The sequence below is a fragment of the Solanum stenotomum genome, chromosome 11, assembly GCF_019186545.1.
Source record: "Solanum stenotomum isolate F172 chromosome 11, ASM1918654v1, whole genome shotgun sequence".
NCBI classification, from domain to species: domain Eukaryota; kingdom Viridiplantae; phylum Streptophyta; class Magnoliopsida; order Solanales; family Solanaceae; genus Solanum; species Solanum stenotomum.
The window spans coordinates 55,553,398-55,577,700 of NC_064292.1; the positions used below are offsets into that span (position 1 = coordinate 55,553,398).

At 30.1% G+C, this 24,303-nt stretch overlaps 2 protein-coding genes across 2 annotated transcripts in view; one reads left to right on the top strand and one right to left on the bottom strand.

Moving 5' to 3' along the window:
- Positions 1 to 1,746, top strand: part of LOC125846092 (TMV resistance protein N-like) — a 2,809-nt gene extending 1,063 nt beyond the window's left edge. Inside the window, exon 3 of the mRNA XM_049525543.1 lies at positions 1,708 to 1,746. Within this exon, the coding sequence (XP_049381500.1) occupies positions 1,708 to 1,746 (39 nt within the window). The remainder of the gene's footprint in view (positions 1 to 1,707) is intronic.
- A 5,352-nt stretch (positions 1,747 to 7,098) lies between these two features.
- Positions 7,099 to 16,058, bottom strand: LOC125844937 (uncharacterized). The gene is made up of 12 exons (XM_049524302.1): positions 15,586 to 16,058; positions 13,843 to 14,046; positions 13,434 to 13,579; positions 11,748 to 12,016; positions 11,334 to 11,422; positions 10,090 to 10,237; positions 9,549 to 9,988; positions 8,832 to 9,346; positions 8,697 to 8,757; positions 8,324 to 8,596; positions 7,937 to 8,192; positions 7,099 to 7,681 (listed from the first exon to the last, which is right to left on the bottom strand). The coding sequence occupies exons 1-12, from the start codon at positions 15,967 to 15,969 to the stop codon at positions 7,350 to 7,352; spliced, it is 3,117 nt and encodes a 1,038-aa protein (XP_049380259.1). The 5' UTR covers positions 15,970 to 16,058; the 3' UTR covers positions 7,099 to 7,349.
- Between the last annotated feature and the right edge of the window lie 8,245 nt (positions 16,059 to 24,303).

Consider the following 24,303-nt stretch of genomic DNA (forward strand, 5'->3'; position numbering starts at 1 on the left):
TGTATGATTGAATTAGCTAAGGCCCACGCTCGTGGCATGGAGCGTGACTTTTGTAATTTATTGGTGTCAGAGCGTACCTCGAGTAATTTTACGGAATACATGTTATAATAGGTATGAAATATCTTTGCCTGTCAAAGATAGAATAGATGGGAAAAAATTATTTAGTGTTTTGTCTATGTTAGGTTTTGAACCTGAGAATCTTATGGTGTTATCCTATGCTTCATTGACTACTTGGTTAGACTCTTTGGGTGCGAAATTGTGCAATTTTATCCCTAGTGGTTAGGGCGAGTCTAAAAGCTTCGATTACAGAATCGTGTAAATGAAGTAGTAACTTTTATACGAATCTTATGTATTAAATTAAAAAACTTCACCAAATATTTGATTATATCAAATAGGAACCTCAAAAACTTTGTCTTTTTTTATTCTTTTCGTTGTTCATACTTACGTATCTTTGCATTTTCTCTTACCATGAATAAAATCATATCGTGAAATGGATGAATTTTACGACGTTTAAATAATTGGAGTAAAAAAATTCAATATTAATTCCTCGACTTTTGTCTATGATTTTAAATTATTTTGAATTGAATCTTTTTAACATAAGAAAACTTCTATAATATTGCTATTAAGGTAATATTTAAAAAAATTACATTAAATCATATATTTACGTCAAGAGGATAAATAAGATTATCCTTTTGGTAAATTATTTATTTCCCCTCCTTCACAATTCCCATAGCTTTCTTGGATAATGTAGATAAACTAAGGCCACACAGAAAGTCTAGTAAAATTCTTATAAACAAATAATAACAAATTTTTTATTTCACGATATATCGAGCTTTATTATATATCATTAACATCTCTTCACTTTGAATAAGCGACATCAAATTCTCCTGAAAATAAAAATCTTTTGATAAGCAATTATTTACTTATCCAACTATTCTATTTAACATGAATTTAAATTAATGAAATTTGTGTCTTAAACACTAAATGGTTAAATTAAAATTACTAAAAAGTTATCTATAGAAGCTTCTATGTCTAATTAGTAAGGGTGTATCCTCTAGACTTATTGGAAAATTAGAAAAAAGATAATAAGAAGAAGAAGAATTAACATGCATGTTAAGAAAATTGGAACATAGTGAAGATTAAAAAAATACATATAAACGTATTAAATTACTAATGTCAATTGTATGAGATCATTTCTTTTGTATCCTTATCTAATTAATTAAGAATGTTAAGAAACTTTTCTAGATGTATCATACTTATCTCACTCTCTAGAAAACTATAGAGACAATTAATATCAATAAACTAAAATTTAAATAAGATTAATCGTTTTTGTCGAAACTAATTTCCTAACTTTGTATATTTTATTTTCATCAGACTTTATTATTTATGAAATTAGACCGAGTATGCTATTATTATTATTTTTATTTTTTTGGACAATTAATATAATGTTCACAATGGAATTCAAACCCGCAAAAAATATGTTATTATTGTTGTTTGACTAGCCGTTTTTAACCAAGAAATAATAAAATGAGAAATTTGAAAGAAAGAAAAAAGAAAGGTATGAAAGCTAGGTTTTAGTTTAACACTTATTCGATTTAATTTAAGATGGACAACAATCATTAACCTAACTCTTTTTTTAAAAATTAAAGGTTTTAATGATTAATAGAATATTCTTAATAATAATTAGATTTTGTTTGAATATTTCAGAAAAGACTTAATAAAGACACGAAGCCGAATCTAACGTAATTAACCATGTTATTACTTATTAAATTAATAATATTACAAATCCAATTAAACAAAAATTAATAAAAAATAAATGTGAAGTTGAATATTCTTAATAATAATTAGATTTGGTTTGAATTTTCAATAATGTGAACCATGTTCCTTGTAATCACTTTATATATATTTATGTGTGAGACTATGATTATCTAGATTCTTTGTTTTAGGAATTTCAACGATGTGTTTTTTTTTAATCTAGAAATAGTAATGGTGCATGTGAAAAAATATTTCCTGTAATCTTTTTAATTAATTAACCTAAGATCGAAATTCATTGTCATATAAATTGAACAAAGAGTTGAACAAATGATGGTGTTTTGAGTCATGATGTATTATGCTGATAAGATGTTAGGTTTGAATTCCAACGCATTATAACCTAATATATACACAAATTTACGAGGTCAAAAATGGTGGGTTAGAATTGTAATGCTCCATGAGAATAAAATATGAGTTTGAGTTCCAACATATTAATATGGCATAATACGATTTTATGTAGGTACATAAGTTATTTGGATGATACTGCATCATAACAACAGACGTTCGTTTAAGTTTCGATTACTTATTATGGCCTAACAAGACTTGATGATCGAATCATCAAATAATGGGTTAGAGTCTCAACACACAATAAAGATAAAAGCGACGTTATGTTCAATATTTATTGTATTATGACGCAACACATGATCTTATAATAAAGGTAAAATATCGAGTTTAAATCCTAATGCATTGTACTAATTATAAGATGTGTTTGAATCCCAATCCACGACTTGATAAGATTAAAATACTATTAAGGTGCACATAATTACTTCAATCAATTATTTTTATGAATATAAAAGGGGTAAAGAGGATTTATCTTCCTATTTTACTATACATCCAAAAGCATTTGGTTAATACTTTCGATTAAGATATTAAATGTGCAACTTCAAGTACATTAGCCTAATAAATAAATAAATAATTCTCAAGTGAAAAGGACAATTGATTTATTGACGTAAATAAAATGATAATAAGCGTGTAAAGTCACGATGAAAACATATGCATGCACAATTTATGTTGAATAATATTGACAAAACCAAATTAAAAGAGACTTACTATTACAAGAAAAATATTTCTAGATGAAGTGTGACCAAGTCTTCATAAACGATTCCATCAACGGATGTAGTGCAGTGGATGAGGCTGCTTTCCTTTTAATTAAAGATCTTGAGTTTGATTTTTTTTTTTATGACAAAGAAAACCCGCAGCCGCTATATATGAAAAAATCCTTGATAGAAAGCGCTTCCCTCTGAATGAAGCTTTACATGACTCGAATCTAAAGTAATTAAATTTCAATACATATATCAAATATCATATTTTAAAAAAACAAAAGATCTTCGCAAAATGATAAAGAAAAATTAGAATACTCCAAACCAAATTGTCCTTGATGCATTCTTTAAAAATTAACACTTTAAACCAATTCTTATCTACTCATATTATTTTTTTGAGAACTAAAATGTTGTAATTATGTGACTACACTACAAAGCACTATAGAACAAAAATAGATTAATTATTTCAAGGTTATAATAGATGATTGTGATAAAATCATAAGTATTCTTTTATTATCAATTAATATTTTTATATATGAATCCTGAAAATGAAACATCTTTTAGTAAAAGACACTTGATTAATGAAATAATTTTTTCTATGTCACTCAAAATTAATCAAGCTTCAAAATAAGCGTAAAAAAACAAAAAAAAAACATTTAAAGAAAAATGTTGAATTATTAGTGCTAATTAAATACATGTGAAATCATGTAGGATTGGTCCACTACTAGTTCAAGTGTCTCCTAGGAAAATTCCAAAACTTTGATGAAAATGACTAAATGAATAATATTAGTATAGAAAATGTTCTTTTTCTTTTATTTTTCAAATCCACCTAAGTTTTCAATATGCAAGTACTAAACAAATAAAAAAAAGATAATTTGAAGAATATATGATTAAGTAAATAAACATACACTATCCATTAATAAGATGATGATTTGATTTTCTTATTTATGCATGTATATATTATCTATCAAGCGTTTCAGAATAGTAAGATTAATATCTAAAGTTTCAGATTTAGATGACGAAAAAAAATAAACTCTTAATCAAGATAATTTTATTTTAATATATTTTACCTAACGAGAATCCATATCAACTCGATATATAAATCAAATATATAACATTATCATCAACAATAAATATGTCGATGAAAGACAAAATAATTTTTTGTTCAATTAAAATATGGACCGTCGTTGACTTACAAAAGATACCAAGTCTTCCATGTTTGGACAAAATTAGCCTGCCTTTGAGAAACACATTTAATTGCAAATACTTCATCCGTCTTAAATTATTTGTTATGTGTTTTTACACATTTTTAAAAAAAATATATTGATTAGAATTTTTTAGTTATCTTTTCCTTGTTTTTATTATAATATATAATCTCTTTGATGTTTCTTATACTTTAACTATCGTATATTTTGTTATAGTTAGTGTTATGTATGTTTGTGATGCTTTCATTTCTGTTTATTTTCTTCCTGAATTACTTTGGATTATTTTTTTAGCTGAGGGTTTATCAGAAAAAAATTCTCTATCTTTGAGGTAGGATAAAATTTGCGTACACTCTATTTTTTTCAAACCCCATTTTCTGAGATTATGTTGTTGTTATTCTAGAGTAGTACTATATAATCATTTTCATTGAATATTTACTTTATTTATGTGTCTATTACCCAATGGCCAATATTATTTAAGTGTTAGTAACCTTCAAGAATTATTATTATTAAAGGTAAAATGAGGGAAGGAAATTAATTTTTTTTATTTTTTAAAATAATAAATCATTTGAGATAACTAATTTTAGAAATTACGATAAAAATAATTTGAGGCGGAGGAAAGTAGTAGTGTCTTTCATATCATTGAATTTGTACCTTTTTTAAGATATTGAAATCCTTCAAATGAACGCATTTAATTTCCGCCCACAATTTCAGAAAATTTCCAAATTAATAGAACAGCAAATTAGGTATAAATATTAAAATTGGCAAGCTCACAAAAAAATTTATCTTTTCAACCTCAAAACCACCGTTGACTTTTTAGAGAATTTTTAATTTGGTAGTTACATAAAATGTATGAATTATATGTATTTAAAGTTAGGACGGAGATTTGAAATTACATATAGAACACTTTAATTTTTTAACCATCAAAGAATGTGATACAGATAGGATTGCTTTTTTCTTTAATTAGAAATCTCAAATTCAAGTTCTGGATGTGATACAGCTTGATTGTGCCTAAATCTAATAAACTAATACAATTAATACATTAATATAAATATCAAATACGAATAAATTTTAACCGGTTTATTTTTATAGATCGATCGTGAAATATGCATGGTCGGTGTTAAAATAGAAATCTTGTCTCTTACTAATTTAATTAATTTATTATATTTAGATTTAGAGAATCAAGGTGCAATGTCGGTCACCTAGGTTTGATTTTTAATTTTTATGAAGAAAAAAAAAACTAATTTTAAGACTTTTTTTGTGATATTTAATTTGGTCAATTTTACATTGAAATTTGATCTTCCCAACAATCTACTCAATTAATTGCACATGTACTACTTGTAATGGTTTTTATTTTTTTCTTGGAACTTTGTCGTTCGTTCACTTTTATTTATCATTATAAAATATCATTTTTAATTTATAAAAAAAATCATATTTTATTATTAATATTAATTAAGTACTTATTTCTAAAATTTGTGTTACAAATCAATTAATAGAAACAGTGTGGTGAAATAATCATGTAAATCTTTTAAATAAGCATGTTAAATATAATATGACAAATAAAAATAAACTGTTCATCTCTCTAATTTTTGTATGTACTCCCTCCGTTCCTTTTTATATGTCACATTTTTACTTTGCATTTGCATTAAAAAATGATGTAACTTACCCTTCTAACCTTATTTTTCTTAAGTCAACTTTATAATAAATGATGAATATATTTTCAAGATTAATTAACTACTCCATCAAGGATATACTAGGCAACATATTGTAATTTATGCATAAATTTTATAAAATAACAAATATTGTGGTCCAGTTATTTATAAAAAAGAATGACATATAAAAAAGGACGGAGGGAGTACTATATATGGGAAGTTTGGTTTCCCGTAGGGTTCACATTGGGATGCGTGCTTTAGTTAAAGCCTTATGTTTAGGTTCATGGAGAGGAGGTTGTATGTGTAATATTTTTTTCAGTTTAAATTTATGTGAAGGTGTTAAATCGGAGATAAAGTTTAAGAGGAAACTTTGGTCTAAACTCTAAAATAAGTTATATCGATTTTTATGGTTATAAATTATTTTATTAAGATTAAAATAAGAGATTGTCTTTTTTAACTTATGTACTTAAATATTTTTTGTAAGGGATATGTCATATCCTAATAATATGTTGAACTAGTGAGTATATATGTTTATTACTTTCAAAAGTAGTTATTACTAAAGACAAAATAAAAATAAAATTATACTCAACTATATCTTAATTTCAAAAATGATAAACCAACCAAAGTAAAGTTAGTTAGACTTATGTTATTTTATTTTTATTGTTGATTATGAGTCGTGACAATCATAAGTTTTGAAAATAGGGACACATTATTTAGTAGTAAGATTACAAATATGAAAAAATAGATTAAAACATTATTTTCTTATTATTTTTCACTTTTTTAAGAACAGCCTAAAAATGATATAAGCTCTAACGATCAGGAAATTTGCAATCCCAATGACACGTACAAGTAGTTTATTGTCCTTACAACTTGAAAAAAGAAACTTCTCTTTAAATTTCAAACAAAATCTAGAAACAAAAAAGAAGAAATATGAATTTTGGAAAACATATAGCAATGGTAGATGATACGTACCACAAAATATAAGCAATAAGGAAAATAGAACAGCGGAAAGATACACTAGAGTTTTCCATTGAATAATTGAGTGAATAAAGTAGTCATTTTACCTTTATTTTATAATATAGACTTTGAGAGATTACAGTAATAAAAAAAAATTATAATAGTAATCTTCTAGATTAATTACACTATTAAAGTACCATTTCTATTCATTTATTCTAATGCCCACCTAATGTAATTACCTTACTGCCCAACTAATATTTCTTTTTGACATGACGTCAGTAGAACGTTAGCGTTTTTTAAAATTTTAAAAAATGTTATCTATATAAAATAGGAGAAACAAAACATTTTATCAATAATGTGAATTCAAATTGAAGTATTTTATCATAGTAGAAACATTTTTCTACAACAACATTTTATCAAAAGGAAATCAGGGACTTGATTTTTCATTTCACATTAAAAATTAAACTGTTCAACTCTCTCTACTCTAAACATAGTACAAGTTACAACTTTATCCATTGTACTAACTTTAAAATCAGATAGAGAAATTGTTTAGTTACAATAATTTCAGTTTTCTGCTTATTGTACGAGATGCACACAAGCTGAACCGCCAATAAATCTCATAATATTAAGAGTAGTCAACCAAATATGTAAGTGAAGGATACTGGAGGACATGTGTTTTACCATACCTATACATCAGAATCATCATCAGATGTAACTTCAGACTGAGAATCTGCCTCCTCTTCTTCATCTTCCTCATCATCATATTCATCGATTTTTATAGTGCTTTTGACAGTCATCTTTGACAATGCTGCAGTCTTGCTAGCCCTCTGTGACCGAGTACTCGTTACAATAGGATGAGTTGGAACAACAGATTGCAAGAGTTCTTCATCTGATGAAGATTCTTCTACTTCCTTAGCTCGTCTCCTTGTACGAGTTGCTCTAGTTGATTTTGGTGCTGGAGTTGGCAGTACTTCTATCGACTCATCCTCGTCAAGTGTAATATCAAGATCCAACTTTCCTGAGACGTGATGAAAACACGTTAACAAAATTAACATAAGCAAATGTATATCTAAGAGATTCAACTGACAATGAAAAGCATCCGAGGGAATAAATCCATTTAACAAAAATATCAACAAAGGATTTAGCTTATATGAGCTCAGAGTGAAACTTGCAATAATAATGAGTATGACTCGATGGAAGCATCATCAAGAGCTGATGAAGAAAAATGGCATAGTAATTGATGTATTAAAGCCACTAAACGAAAAGTAGTTACCTAAAATAAGTTGAACTTCATCAGATGATAGCTTCAGGTCGGGAGATTTGTCTAAACCCTTTAGTCTCTCAGCCATCTGTTTCAACTCCTTAAGAAGCTCTTTTTCAGCTAGTAAGGTAACACGATTCAACAGCTGCCTCATTAACTTAACAGCCTCTTGTTCTGTCGGTCTAAAGTGAAGCAAGAATAGTGTCTTGCACAGTGCAGAAACGTATGCTTTCTCTGAAGCTGTCTTCTTTGCATGGAAGCTGGCCACCTTGACAGAAAACCCAAAGAAATATTCATTGCATTGAAGAGAACAAGAACACTGGTAAAAGTATTGTACACGGATATGTTCGTTAAACTAAGTAGGATGAGGGCGCTGAAGAGGAAGCTGTGAATAAATACCTCGGTAGCAATACGGATTGCAAGCCCTTCTTCCCCACTCTCGTACACAGAAGAAGGTTCAGCAGAATCATTGTGGTTTTCATTATCATTTTCGTTGGCTGGTGCAGTTTCCTCATAATACAAGGGAGCCTGCATCATCTGCACCATAAAACGTGATGCTTGGGTAGCACGCTTTCGCATGTTAGAGACCATGAATGAAGATCCTGTGGCATTGCCATTGATGCCTGGCCACAAAGAGCGCATAACCGGCATGAAAGCCTTGGATAAACATTTCTGCATTGCAAACCAGAAGTTTTATTTAATAACAAAAAAAAAAAACAGATCTATCCAATTCTCGTATATTTTGCATGCACAAATTTGAAATTCTACAAACCTTGTGATTTAACGAGAGGGATGGATAATGCTCAAAGAATACAGAAAGGCACTGCTTTAACCTGTGAGGTAAGCTATTATCAGATGGATTTTCAGAAGATGAATACAAAATAAAGTGAACAGCAAAGAGATTTACCTCTCAAGTTCCTTATTCTCACTACAGAAATACAAGTTTATGAGCTTAGCTAATAGCAGAGGATTTGACAATGTAGGTATGCTTGGATACTTCTTACTTAGCAGAAGAATCTTAGCAAATCCCTCACCAAGAACTGTTTGAACTGTCTCATGTTCATCACCGTCATCAGAATCACCTGAATTGTACTTCTCCAGTCCAGCGTATAACAGGTCAAGTAATTCTATCTCCAAATCCTCACTTCCAATATTGAACTTGATATCAGATAAATTTATTTTATGATCTTGGAGTTGTGATGAGAGATCCTGGTTCATTGCTTTATCAACTATATTAGGAGCATGCCATAGTCCAAGATCAATCAATGCCTTAGAAGCCATAACAGTAATTGAAGAAGGACCCTTAACAAAAGAAGATCTTAGTTGCTTTACTAAATCTTCACTAGGTCTCCTTTCTAACAATCCAAAGAGACCAAGGCACCTAATAGCAGCCCTCTGAACATCTAAGTGGACATGTTTTGCCTGCATTTCACAACACAAAATATCTCAGAATTCTGTTTAGTAGATAACGGAGGAACAAGCAACATGAAACTGCAAGGTTATGGCAATTCATCCATCTCATTACTAGAATGCAAGTGAAAGATGGAAGAAATGAGGAGATAGCAGACGAAATAGCTGAGGCAAAAAGAAAGATTAGAAAAGGTAACTTTTCAAAGATACAGACCCCAGGAAGCAATACAGAATGCAAAACTTCAGTTGGTTCTATTGCTTTCCCATGCATCCAGCGAAAAGACTGAGCATGTTCTAAGAGAAGGCTAATCACAGCAAGACAGTGCAGCCACTGCATGAAATCCGCAGTCCTCTCTCTGCAAGGTCTAGCAAGTTCCTCCACTACTCGTAAAACTATTTCTTCGAATTCTCCTGGAGCTGAATGGACTCTTCTTGTCAACTCTGCCACAGCAGCAGCCCAATCTTTATCACCACCAAGATTGATACCATCTCCTATGACAACGGCATTGTCATGCTCATCTAATTCATGATCAAGAGGTATGTGAAGTAACTCCTGCAGAAATCCATTCGCAACCTTTCTGTTGGTAATGTCAGAAAAATCAAGCATCGCACCAAGCAATAGCAGCTGGCGAGACGCAAATCGGTAATTGATTCCTGCAAAAATCAAGTACTATCATTGATAGCACAAAATGAAAGGAAAAGATAACAGAGGACAGAGATCTAAAAAATTTAAGAACTACAAACAAGTTCCTCACCAGCAATTGTGTGAGCTTTAATCAATTCAACATAATCACCAATAGAAGCAGGAAGAACTCTGTCAAGAAGATCATTTTTATCTGATGCTTCTGCTGCATATACAGCAGATTCTGTGCCCATTGTTGTAGCAGCTTCAGAGCCCTTTGCCTGTTTGGTAATCATATTGAATATTAACAAGATGGTAATAAGAAAATATTGGCACTACGCATCATCCAAATAAAAAGTTCATATACAGTAACATATCTTTTGCGTGTGTAAGATAGTTTAATAGCAACAAACCCAGAATTAAACCTGCTATCTATGACCCTAATTACCCAGAAACTTTATACAACCAATAGCAGTAAACGACAACTAGGTTTGCCTCTTCAGTTAAACAGAATACTCAAGCCTATGCTCAAATGTGTTGCTACATACTTCTACAGGAAAATTCAGAAGTAACCTGCATCTTTACTTTGGACCTTCATCATTAACATTCACATAATTCAAGTTGAGGACATAAATGACCTCAATAGACTTAGATAGTAACAAAAGAACTTATAGAGCAAGAATGACCAATTCGTACTTATTCAGAGTACCAATTACATGTTCTTCTTTCATAAAAAATAGAAGTCAAATACAGAACTGATAATCTGAGTTATCATAAGAAATGAACTAATCAGGACAGCATGTAGTACATTATATAGCATAATGCATATGCTTCACAAATAATACACAACAGTTTTATCACTAGCCTGTTATCATGCAGGTAATCAACATAGATTTGAACTGATTAAATTCCAAAATTTAGCAGAGCAGACCAAGGCACTATAAGCTGGATCTATGAATTTTGAAATTAAGTGTGCACATATCACATTATGCTCTACCCCAATCAAGAAATATATATATATATAACTTCATTCCCTATCCATATCATGCAATCCAAGCAAACCACTTTGGCAAGCACAAAACACATAAGAATTTACATCTAATCTATTCAACTGATGTCATCAATTTGTGATAAGCCACATTTTTTGTTGAATGATGTCCATTTACGCTCATATAATTATGGTTAAACAAGTTAGGTTGTTCATTTATTTATGATTTTAATCTTCCAGTCAGGCTCTTGAAACATTATAGAGAAGGTAAATGTTGGAACTACAGAACAAATAACTTCCTGTTTTAAGGAGTTTTAAGCCGCAAGATGTTACATCAAGACAGCTGAAGACATAACATGAGACCTGATAAACAAATAATAAATACCCACTTGTGCCTCCATTTGCAAGTGTCTGCAGACAGCTCTCCAGAAGAAAGCAACTTCTGCTTCCATGAGTTGGATGCTAAGATTGCATTGACCTGGTATGCAGAGAGAATATGCAACTAAATCTTAGAACTGCGTGCATAAATTGCTCCAGGGTTGATGAAACAATCAATTTTATGAAGAATAAAACGAAAAAATGGATATCTCTAGCAATATACATAACCTAAAGTTAAACTAAGTTAGCAATTTGTCATTCTATTCTTCGATTTCAGAGAACTTAGATCAAGAACTACATTTAAACATAGTTTCTTATTAAAAAACCAAAACCAATATCTTGCATTATGAACCAATATGCATACCAAGCCATTCTGAGAAAACAAAAGAAGTAGCCATCAAATAGTTTAAATTTCTAATATCAACCTTCGACAGCGTCATTATTTGATCTGAGAAACTGCCTCATACTTTGACCATCTTGTAACTTAATCAATCCTGCTTTTAATAGATTGTCCATTGCAGACTCTCCAACTGATTCATATGTTTCCACATCAAGATATTTAAGTAGTTCTAGTGGGTCCCCATTGCAACACTTGGTGAGCCACTCATCTTTCAGCATAATAAAGCACTCCCTTACAACAGATGAAGCACGATCAGCAAGCCCCCTCTCCAAAATAAGTGTTCTGAGCTTGATGCTGCAATATGTAGAAAACACTAACATGTCAGAAGACACCCTATGAATTGGAACCTACTAAAATGAGTAGAAATAATTAGAGCGTCTTTTTAACACAGCTGCATACATCTAGCCAATTGTATGATCAACCTTACACAATGAATCCATCATATGAATCTAAATGAAGTTGAAAGCATCTATTTACATAAATGCACAAGCACATATGTATTTATAATTTAAAACATTCTATGGTAACATACTTCAGTGTTAACATTCAAATTGTTACATGTTATACTTAGTTGAATAGTAATAGGTCTTAACATAAAAATAAAAATAGTGAAAGGTCCTAACTCTTCCAACCTAAAGGCTAAAGCAACTGTAAATATCTACACAGCACTATGCATGTGATTTCAAAAATATACTGTCAAGCAGAAAGAAGAAAAAGACAGAAGACATTGTGTGTGTGCACGCGCATGTGTATATGTATGTTCACACACACACAGAAGGAGAGGGAGGGAGAGAGAGAGAGATTCAAAGCACCAAAGATTCAAAATCTTAGGCAGTCTAATGGTTATAAATCAGAAAACACGACTCTCAAGCATGTGTATGAAGTTAGATTTTCTAAAGTATACCAGATATGAGGGGTACAAATTTGAATCAACATGCATATGGTACCATTTTCCAACTAACTATGTATTCTGATAACAAGGCTTCACTGACTGATAAAATATCTGGCTTATGCTCACAGCACAAAAAAAAAAATCAAAGAGGCATGTGTCCCTTTTGGTTCTGAATTAAGTTATGCAAATCTAAGCTACAATCCTTTCAGAGTTAATGCACTAACATGTGAATGGAATTTAACAAGATATCAGGATTACAAAAGATTCTCAGCGGAACATTTGTCCAGGTAAAATCAAGTGGCCATCACGAATTTTGTGTTTGGAGCTGTACTTGTATGCTTGTCAGAAACCCTCTCAAATTATAATGTCCCAGCAACAGTTTCTACTGATGTAAAAGTAGGAGACGAATCTGGTAATATTAACAGACTACTCTAAAAAAAAGGGATATGTTATAGAATTCGCTTGATATTGACCGAGAAGCAAACAAGGGCATGACCGCATGAGATACTTGGATAGTTGGATATAGATGAGGCTTCTTGTTTATTTTAGGACAAAATGCGAGAAGTTAATTGTAGTCAGCAACAGGAGAATATCAGGGAGATAAATCAGTTTGACTGACACCAATAAAAGTTCTATGTGTACACATAACCACAGACACGAAGTATATTCTCTGCAGGAATTTTGATGATAGATGAAAGCTGCACAAAGTAATGGAGAATACACACTTCTCAGTGATTCCCAATAAAAGGATGGATATCATCCCAAGACGAAGCAAGGGGAAGTCAAAGATGATGCATATAGGCAATGGCTTAAAGTTACCTGAGGCTCTGCAGGGGAAATTTACTAGCAATGACGCAATAAGCTGCTTTGCGTACTGATTCACTCACATCCAGGGTACACTCAATTATTGCTGCAGAAGATGCATGAGATGGAGGAAGGCATAAGACAATTGTTCTACGGACATCCTGCAGAAAATGCATTGTAGAGGAATTCATCAATTCATTTGGATGTAGTTACATTAAGACCTATCAGGAAGTTTCAATTGATGAAGTAAAATATGCATGGATGGCTAGATACTGTAGATTCTTCACTAGTATTAGGTAATATATAGACAAAATGAGTTGCAATGTTGCATAATGATAGTTTTGAGTGATACTTATTGAAGTATGATGCATCATTTTCATCTAAGGAGAATACATTGCTTACACATAGAGGTAAAAAGACTCACCACATTTTGTTCAAGAGGAAGCATCTCCAGAAATAGTTCTAAAATATCAACATTTTCTGTGTCATTCACGAACCGTGAAAGAGCCCTCACAGAAAAAGTACGGACAGCAGCAACCTTATCACCAACACGCAATTTCATGCACTCTAAAACTTCATCCCAAAGATCAGAGCTGACTTCTGTGTCATCTGGCAATCGTATTATGATCTAGAAGAAAAGAAAATCCTTAAGGAGATTACTACTTACAAGAAGATATCAATTATTCTACAACTGATCAAGTTAAAAGTTGGACAAAAACAGAAGAAAGTATAAGCTCGTATACTTTCATAAGAAAGAGAAACTCCTAAGATCAAAAGTAACCAAATTTTGAAAGAGATAAGGGAAATTACTTACTCTTTGGATTATACTCGAAACAAGAGAAAACATATTGTGATATTACATAGCTCATTTAGTATGAGAAAATTTGTTCAATCAACTATACCCAGTTACAAGCTAGTTGGGGTCAGCTATATGAATCATTTAAAAGGAATTCACTCTTTTGGGGCAATTTCATTACAATAGTAATAATTATATTTAAAAACAAATTAAGAGTTCTTTGTAGCTAGAGATTCTATCTCTCATACATGACCTAACACAAATACGATTTCTAACCAAGGAAATGGAATCCTAGCAAATATCAAACTTAATGTAAGTGTAGTACAACTAAATCAAAACCTCAATTTACTGGTATTACCAATATGAACCTTTAACTTTCTTTTTCCTAATCTTATATAAATTTAAACCAATTCAAGAGAACATAAATCGTTTTCAACTATTTCTTTACTAGTGTTTTTAAGTCTACCTTGTCCCTTTTAAGCATTTTATAACCATCATGGTGTCTCTCATTTTATCACTATGTTTGCTACTTACACCCTCTCTGAGATGTGATTGTTTCTAGTTATAAACTAATAACAACAGAGTCAAGTTAATCTGAAGTTCTTCCTCTACACAAGAATAAATAAGCTTTAGAGCACGTTATTCCTCTATTTATAACATGAATGTCTCCCAAGCAACTAGATATATAAGTACATACCAAAACTCAAATTGATGACAACAATATAGTGAAATACAAAAGTTGGCTTCAAGTGCAAGTGCAGTAAGTGCCATAAACGCTAAAAAGAAGTTTCCTAATATCTATTGCAGGTAAAAGTTCAGATTTTCAGATTTGAGGTGTGGGCAAAGCTGCACTTTTTAATACATTCATCACTCCCGTCAAATACAATATAGGACATATTTGCTTTGTACTCTACTCATCTTCTTCTTTTGGCTGTCTTACTTTCTTATAATCGTGCTTCTAATTATTCTCTCTACCCCATGACAGGGGTAAGGTCCGGGTACATCCTACCCTCCCAGACCCTACTTGTGGGATTCAATGGGTAATTGTTGTTGTACACTATAGGAAGTGTGTAAAACAGTAGCCAAAAGAAGCAATGTGCTCTAAGGAGATCTCTTCTTAGTTCATATAATGTGCTTTAAAGAACTACCTTGCATCACAACACTATTTACTTATCAGAATTCAAAACAAAATAGAATTTTCCTGCTCTCGCGCTCTCGACTCAGCAAATTGACAATTGTGAAGTATTTGAAACCTAGAGTTCGAAGACTTTCCTATCCAATGCTTAGTTCAAATACGTATGCAAAATAGGCGCACAAAAATGCATAAAGTACACATTTTTCACTTATTTCAGAACTTTTAACCATACATACCTCAGAAATTATCTGGCAAGCCCTAATCCTAGCAGTCTTATTGGCTGCTACAGCTGCCACAAGCAAAAACTTCAGAAATCTCTCCAAAAAATCATCACAATCAGAAGCACTTTTAGCATCACGAGCAGTAGCGAAAACAGTAACGAATCTAATGATTCGCTCAGCGGAAGCAGTACGACGCTGGAAGTCAAATATAGGCGTTAACGCTCTCCAAAATGCATCGAAAAACTTCTCCGACGACTTCGTAGCAGAACGGAGAGCTAAAAGCTCCTTAAGCTTCCGTAGATGCATTGCCTGAGACGATCGAGCATCGTCTAAAACCCTAGCAACTTTTTCAGTCAATTTTTGCTGCAATTCTTCTTCGTCTACTACTGGAACTGGCATTTTCGAACAATTTTTGCAGAAAATTCTTCGATTTCTTCTCTCTGGATCTGCTTGAGAGTATATTTTTCGGTAGAATTTTTGTGGAACTGATGAATGAAATTATTTTGAATTTTTGGAGCGGGAACTTTTCCGATAGGGTCCATTGCTTTATATGAACTAATTAAAAAATAATTTTACACTAATAGACTTAGTGGCGCGAATTCAAATTTAATCACGTCTAGATGTGGATATCAGTTACTAGATCATCGTTAGTACTAATAAATTTACACCAAAGGTTATGTTTGGATCGTGTAATTAACTTTTATGAAAAGTGTTTTATTTAAAATGGATCTTTTAATATGAGTATGGATAAATCGAACTTCATTTTGGATACCAAGTAAGAAACAAAAACTAAATTTCAAATGTCAAATATTAATTAGTCCTTATAAGTTAGGCATTTGACTTTTTATGAATTATATCTGCATAAATTTTTATATTAGAAGATATAAGTATTTTATGTCAAAGGAAGTAGGTTAGGCAGTAGTCGCAAATAAATATTGTGAGATAAGTATTGAAAATTTCCTAAACTTGAAAATTATTAGTTTTGTCGCCGAACAATTGACAGTCTTAAAAACACCCCTTTACTTGACTAACTGAACTTAGATACACCATGACATCTTTTGATATGTCACAAGACGTAGCAAGTGGCCTCAAACTCTTGTAGGAGCATGAGACTCTTAATAAAAAGTCAAGAGAAGTGTTGAAAATACCCCTAAACTTGACGAGAATTTAAGGGTGTATTTCACTCATGTTACAAGATCATGAGTGTACTTAAGTTCAGCTAATCAAATAAATAAGTGACTTTAAGCCGGTCAATAGTTCAGAGATGAAAGTAATAATTCACGTCAAGTTTAACGGTATTTCAATATTTCTCTCTAAATATTATAAAATAACAAATAAATTAGAATAGTTTAAAGATAGTAAAAATTGAACGAGTCGAGATTTAATCTGCATCTTAATCCATATCAGTCCAAGTAATAATCATACGGGTTGTTAATCTATTCATTTATTAACACAATCTATTTTAATTTGCCTAAATTAGCTCAATCCAGCCATCTGCTAACTAAATATAATTGAAGTGAACAATTATTTTTGAAGTGAATTGTTAGGTAGACTGTTTTTAACTTTCACGTGTCGACAGGAATAAAACCTTTAGCTTTAGCAAGTACTACTATTCCTATGTTTCGGATAGTATAACCGTTGTGATGGAAGACTTTTTGGAGATCTCAATTCATAATTTAGCACATATAGCTTTTTATTTAGTACAATGTTATATTTTTGGTTAGTTGGTTACGTCCTAATCAAAATGCATATATTTGTTTCATATAATATGTGTTAATGATCCACTAACACTGCTTTCTTGTGGCTTATCTCTCGTCTTTTATTTTTGACGTACTTCTAGCTATTTTTGTTTGTTCAATGATGTATCTAAGATTTTTAATTAGTGATGTTTATATATTTTTCGGATGAAGTGTGGATTGTAGTAATCTCTATGTTGTTGTTGCACATATATATATTCTTATTTTATTCTCTATCTTGCATGAGAGAATATATATATAAATTTCTCTCATACGATTAGTTTTGATATTATATGAAGTTGAGCATACTTCTGTTTAGACTCTAGATACTATTTCCTCAGTTATGATTTATATCGAGCCGTGACAAAAGAATATGATGATGGAGAAGATGTTCCTTCTATTCCTTTGGAGGACTTACTTGCTCATATTGATCCGAGAGATATTGATATTGGAGAAGATGGCATAAGGGTGTGAAATGGAATGTTCACACGTATGATTTTTTTGAAGAGTTGTGACTTTTATAAAGAGTTGTGATTTTTCTGGAAGGTTGTGATTTTTCCAAAGGGTTATAACCTTTATGATAAGGCACAATAAACGTATGTTCACGCTACTCTTTGTTGCCTACAAATATAGGGGTCTCCTCTCATTTTTTAACAATGAATTTTCTGAAATTCTTCTTATTCTGCACAAACAAATTCTAGTATACTTTATTGTTGTTGAGTAGGTCGTTGACGTCGTGGTTTTTGGAACCAATATACCCAGGGGTGTAGGCACATGTATGTGAGGGTGTCCAATTGGACACCCTTTGTCGGAAAAAAATACTACATATACAAGTAAAATGATACACGAAGTCGTTAAATAATATATTTTATATACCGTTGACATAATAGGTTGTTATACCCTAGTGGTTTAAAATGTCTTTAATGTGTGTTTAGACATCTTTAATGAGTAAATGCTCTTGCAACAATTTTTTCTCCATTTTAAAAAGAGCTTTTGTTGTTAATTTTTGGACCCTCTTCGTGAAATTCCTGGCTCCGCCACTGAATATACTCTTGCATAAGATCATTTTGTCCTGGAGGATATATTCCATTAACCTCAAAAACTTGATGAGATTAATTTCCTTAAGGTACACTGTGTATTCAATGGTTCGATTTTCTTCTATTCAATATTTGTTCTGTTTTGTTATAGATTATATTTTCTTTAATGATTTTAACATTCTGAAATATACTTTAAATTTTACCGTCTCTTACAAAATTTTACAAAGTTATATCTTAGTAAATCAAATTAAACAACAGTGGCAACTTGATTCCTTTCAAACTCCAAAATCTCTTTAATAAACCGAGACTTACTATAGAGTGTTTTATTTTATATGGATAATGGATGCAAAAGACTAGAGAGTGTATACTTATATATAATTTTTAAGAGAATATTTCCTTTATCCAAAACATATCTTCATCCTTTATTATTTATTCTACTGTTGACATCTGCATTTCCTTCATATGACAGGAGTAGAATTTCAAACTCAAACAAATTTTGTTGGTCGAAAAGTCTGTCCAATGAGTAAGCAAAACATCTAACATTAGGCTCAACCACCCAACAAGGAAAACAAGGTCCAAAAAACTCAAGAAATGGTTGAATATGACTAACAAAATATAGTTAAAATATGGAGTTATAAAAAAAAAGGTCACAACAAAAAAATATAATTACCTTAATTACCTTGTTATCGGCTTATGTCCAAGCCAAACAACTCTCAGACATGGAGTAATGGTGGCAGTTTTTTTTTTCAAAAGGTTTTTTAGAGAATCATGGTAAGAAGAGAGCAAATACTATAATTCCTCAATATTATTAGCACAATGTGACAAAACATACCCATCACAATCAAATTCAAATAAATTGTAAGCGTAGCACAATTTCGACTCTGAAAAACAGAGAATAAAAATCTCAAGTTATAACAATAACGAGAAAGAATACTTGCAAAAAAATTTACATAGTTATTATCGCATCAAGTTAAGCCCCAAAAAAGTAAGTATGGAAAAATTACCTAGGATTCGAAAATTGTATGGTTAAGAGGCTTTAGCTCGAGAAATTATTATGTCGTTTGAAATTTTGCAATACTAATCTTATCACTTCATTATTTTACTACACCATATATATTATAAGTCAGAAGCTTCTATAAGCCCAATGTTGAGTTACTTGTTAATTTATAGTTACGGTTAACATAATTAATCAGTAAAGTTAAATATTTGTAATTCACGTTTCAATTTTTCACTTTCATAGTCCACTATTTAATTTTTTTCACACTCCTCTTACATTAACTCTAGTGTAGTATATATATACAAAAAAAATTATTCACTTACTATTATTTTGATGGACGGCTAGGGAAACTGAAGTGACTCGATCGATAAAAAGAAGAATAGCCTCCCTAAAGTCTGGCAAAATATAAAATTAAGACGTAACTTCGAATAAATAGGATAAACCAAATGGGCCTAATATAGTTGAGTTGGACCAATTTATGTTTCTTTTAGATTGGACTTTTTGATGGGCTGAACCAAGAAGTGCAAGTAAGAATCCCAAATCAAATGTGGAAATTCAATTATGAGCATCATAATCTTTTTGTTTGACGCGATCGGTTGAACATTCTTAGTTGAAAAATGAATCGTGTATGTAAAAATTTATTTCACACGACCTATTAAAAATAGTTATACCATATATACAATATATATATTATATCTTGAATATTTTTAGCAAAAATTCTGACATAATCGTTGTATATATGTGTACGTTTTTTGACAATACATATACTTCGAGTTGAACCTATTATGTAGCTTGATGGGGGTGATAGAAAAGAATATCCACAAGACTTCTATTGAACAATTTTTGTTTTCTTAAAAAAAAAAGATAAATCCAAAATTATGAGCTAGTGTTTCCATGTGAAATATTCTTGTTGTTTTATTAGGAACGTCAACTTCTAGATCATCTGTTATCTCAGTTAAATTAGCATATGAACAAATTGCATTTTGAAAAAGAAGAAAAGATGTACTTAAATTAGTTTTACCTTTTCCTAAAAACTCTCTCCTTTTTGTTTCCTTAATGATTTGAACTCACAATCTTAAAATTATAAATGAAGATAAAGATGTTCACCGCATGAATAACCCAATTTTACAAAATACATTGTATACATAGATTTAGAATGCTCACAAAAATACACATTTGATAAATATTCCACCCAAAATTGCATATTATGGGGGAAAACATCTAGAAAAGAAGCTCCACTACACTTCTCTTGAAACTATTTTTTTCTAATAATCATACGCTAACTTAATTGTCATATGAAAATATTCTTCTTCTATTGTCCAATAACTTGCCTTAGTACATGTATTTCCAATTTAACACAATCACCATCCACTAATTTTGGTCTCAATCACAAGTGACATAATTTCTTTGCTTTAAGTTATTTTTTAGTATTACTTATATTATAATATAATGTTTCTTTTAGTACATTCCACTTTGTCCAAAAAGTTTGGGGTGATAAGACATGGTAACCCATGTTTATACACTTTATACATATGAGAATATCTATTAGATAAGCATTGTTGCTTTAGTAGTTTGCACTAGGCAAATCAATGTGAACATTCTTGATTCTTTTTTACAATAATTTCTTCTAGAATATTTTTTAAGGAATAATATATTATTGAATACAAAGCTATTAAAAAGAATCTTATTTATTCTCTTTCGTTTTGTTGAATGAAGAAATATATTTTTTTCTAAAAAGAAAAGGTATAAGGATCGTAGAAATAAGATGTATGTATGCCTCTATTTTTTTCAAATTTTGTCTAAGAAAACAATATCAATCAAAGCCCGTATTCTTAAAGTAAATGAAATTATTCTTTCAAACAAACATTTAATCCGAATATGATGTTTGCTCTTATTTCTCAACTTCATAAATAAAATGTTAGATTGTCATTTAAGTCTAACGTTTATATTAACATATATTAACTTTTAGATCATAATCAAATATTTTCCCATGATTTTAAGTCAATGTAATTTTTTTTTCTAATACTGCATATTTAAATATTCTTAAGTAATATCCCTTGTAAACAAAGAATATGTGATGCATCGACAAGTAGCCAAAACCAAAGAGAATATTGCTCAAATCAAGACAAACAATGAATTTATTTCTTGTTATTACCACCATTAAATTATTATTATCCAAATTGTAGACAAAAGATTAGTCCAAAAAAAGGAGTTAACTCATATTACCTTCGTCCACTTTTAATTGTCATAATTTTCTTTTTTTAGAGTCAAAACAATTATAACTTTAACTAACATTTTACGATGTATTTTTTCATCATATTGATATGCAAAAAATTAGAATTTATAGTACTTTTCGTATAGTTTTTGAATATTTAAATTCTTTGTTTTAAATATCGAATTAATATAATCTAATTTAATTTTGAAAATTAGTCAAATTAACTTTCGAAAAACGTAATATGACATTTAAAAGTGGACAAAGAGATATATTTTTTTTCTAGAAAATCACTATCACATAAACAATAACTACAAGAAAATCGTTCATATAAAATGAGATTACTGACTTGAAAATAAAGAATGATTTCTTTTTTCCTTTTGTTTTCTATTCGATATGAGTATTTGAGTCCGACTAATTTGAATTATACTTTCCATATTTTTTTTCCATAGGCCAGTTAGAACTAATTACATATATCTCCAATGAAAAGTTAATTATATGTCATTTTTTATTAGATTTTTTTATTGCATTGTCAAGTGGCATGTGATTATTTGATTCTTATCAAACAGTTTGATTGACTTTCATGTGCATGACCAAATTTACCACATGAAATGACAAGTAAATAATTACAAAAAATTGGTATTATAATAGTAAGATCCGATATGGTATGTTAATTGTGGACCAAACAAAGCTTGCTTAATTAATTGTTCGTATACTTTTCATTAATTAATTATTCTTGTTTTGATCAAACATATCTTTTAACTTTATGCCCTGAGGACATACTTTGATTTGGCAGCAATTTTTTTTTAGCTTACCCTAAATATTTTGTTGCTTATTGAATAGAGCAATTGTGTTTGAAGTCAAGCTGGGCGTCATTTCATTCTTTAATTTGTAAGTTATATAAAGAATTCACGACCTATTTAAATTTACATTGTGTATAATTTATTCTCATACGTCAAATTCAAAATATTTCATTACAAATGGAAAAAATCTAATTTCTATCCATCTCACCACCTTCTTCGGTGATAAAATTGAGATGAGTATTGTACTATTAGGCGTTCTTGTGTTCACTACGACGTGGAAATGACAACACGAACATGTTTACATCGTTTCTTTGTGTTATAGTATAAACTCAAACTCAGTCGAACAAATTAAAATGAGTTTTTGTAAATCATATAAAGAATTCATGACTTGACTTGTTTTAATTATATTGTGTATAACTTATTTTCATACGTTAAATTCAAAATATCTCATCACAAATGAAAAAAAATCTATTTTTTATCCATCTCACCACCTTCGTTGATGATAAAATTGAGTTAGTAATGTAATATTAGGCCCTGTTGAAGACTCGTTAATTATTAATTTCAACTTGAAGGTAATCTTGACTTTTTCTTAATTAGCCATTTTTAATAGAAAAAATAATGCCAAAAACAATTGTGTCTATTAATTGCCAGGAGTGACCTTCATTTAGTTAAGATTAATTTTAAGCCCCTTTATTCAAGTCTCTTTCAATCGAATCTTATAAATACTTTTATAATCTTATTCATAACAATGATGGGGTATATTATTATTTTCCCATGAAGATCGTAGTGGGATGGATGAACTACTTTCATCATTCATCATAGGTCTCGTGATCTCAAGTATGACTGTATGAGTATTGAAATGGAGGAGATCTTTTCAGAGATGAATTAAGAATCTAAATGAATAAGTTTTAGTTCGAGAAAATATTTTCAAAATCAATTATTTATACTTGTGAAAAAAAAAATACATATATAAGGTCCAAGTTAAAATTATTAGGTTCATTCGAACTCAAACTCGATCATCTGCATTCGCTCTTGAAATCTAATGGTTATAAAATAGTAGAATGAAAAATAATTTTCACAAATTGAAAGTGAAAGAATTGTGATGCTAGGATTAGACAAAGCAAACTGTCAAATAATTTACATTAATATTAAGAGAAAAAATATTATTGTTTCGATTCAGACTCGATCTAAAATTAAACTTTATGAGTTCAGTTATAAAATTTTAACACTAAATTTAATATAATTTGAAATTAGGGGTTCTAATTTAATATTTGAATTTTTTTTTGGAACGTTCACATATATAACTATCTTACGTGTTAAAAATACTGATCTTAGTTGAATATATTGTACGAAGGTTGCATCCACCTATGATTAAATTCAAAAACCGATAATATTTAATTTGTTCCAGCTATATACATTATTACATAAAATATTTTAATTAATTAAACATCAAAAAATGAAAAAATCCATATCAAAATTTAATACTTTTATTGGTTTTATTTTTTGCATATATAGTTATACTATGATGCTAAAAATATTAAATTCAGTTAAACTCTTACGAAAATTACAATCTACCTCTGATTAGATTGGAAGACTTAGGACTGATATATAGTATAATACAATATGCATATTTTTGGTCGACTTTCAATTTTAATTATTTGTCTAAGAATATAATAATAAAATGTCATTTTCTGGTATTATTATTGGTTTCTGATATTGGTTGCTAGTTGTTGCCCTTTTAAAGGTTCAGTGACCTTTCTGGTTCTGAAACATATAATTGCTACACTGACTATATGATTGATAAATTCAATAATTAAGCAAAAAACTATTTTTATTTATTAATGAGCAACTACTAAACCATATAGTTATAATTTGATGTCCTCAAGTATATTTCATTATTAATCTCTAGATTTGGAAAGTGAGTCTCGGAGTAACGATAAAATTATTT

Coding starts and splice junctions, on each gene's coding strand:
- LOC125844937 (XM_049524302.1), bottom strand. CDS start 15,969: ATGCCAGTTCCAGTAGTAGACGAAGAAGAATTGCAGCAAAAATTGACT. Junction 13,580..13,842: donor TTCCTCTTGAACAAAATGTG/GTGAGTCTTTTT, acceptor CATTTTCTGCAG/GATGTCCGTAGAACAATTGT. Junction 8,597..8,696: donor CCCTCTCGTTAAATCACAAG/GTTTGTAGAATT, acceptor TTTGCAATGCAG/AAATGTTTATCCAAGGCTTT.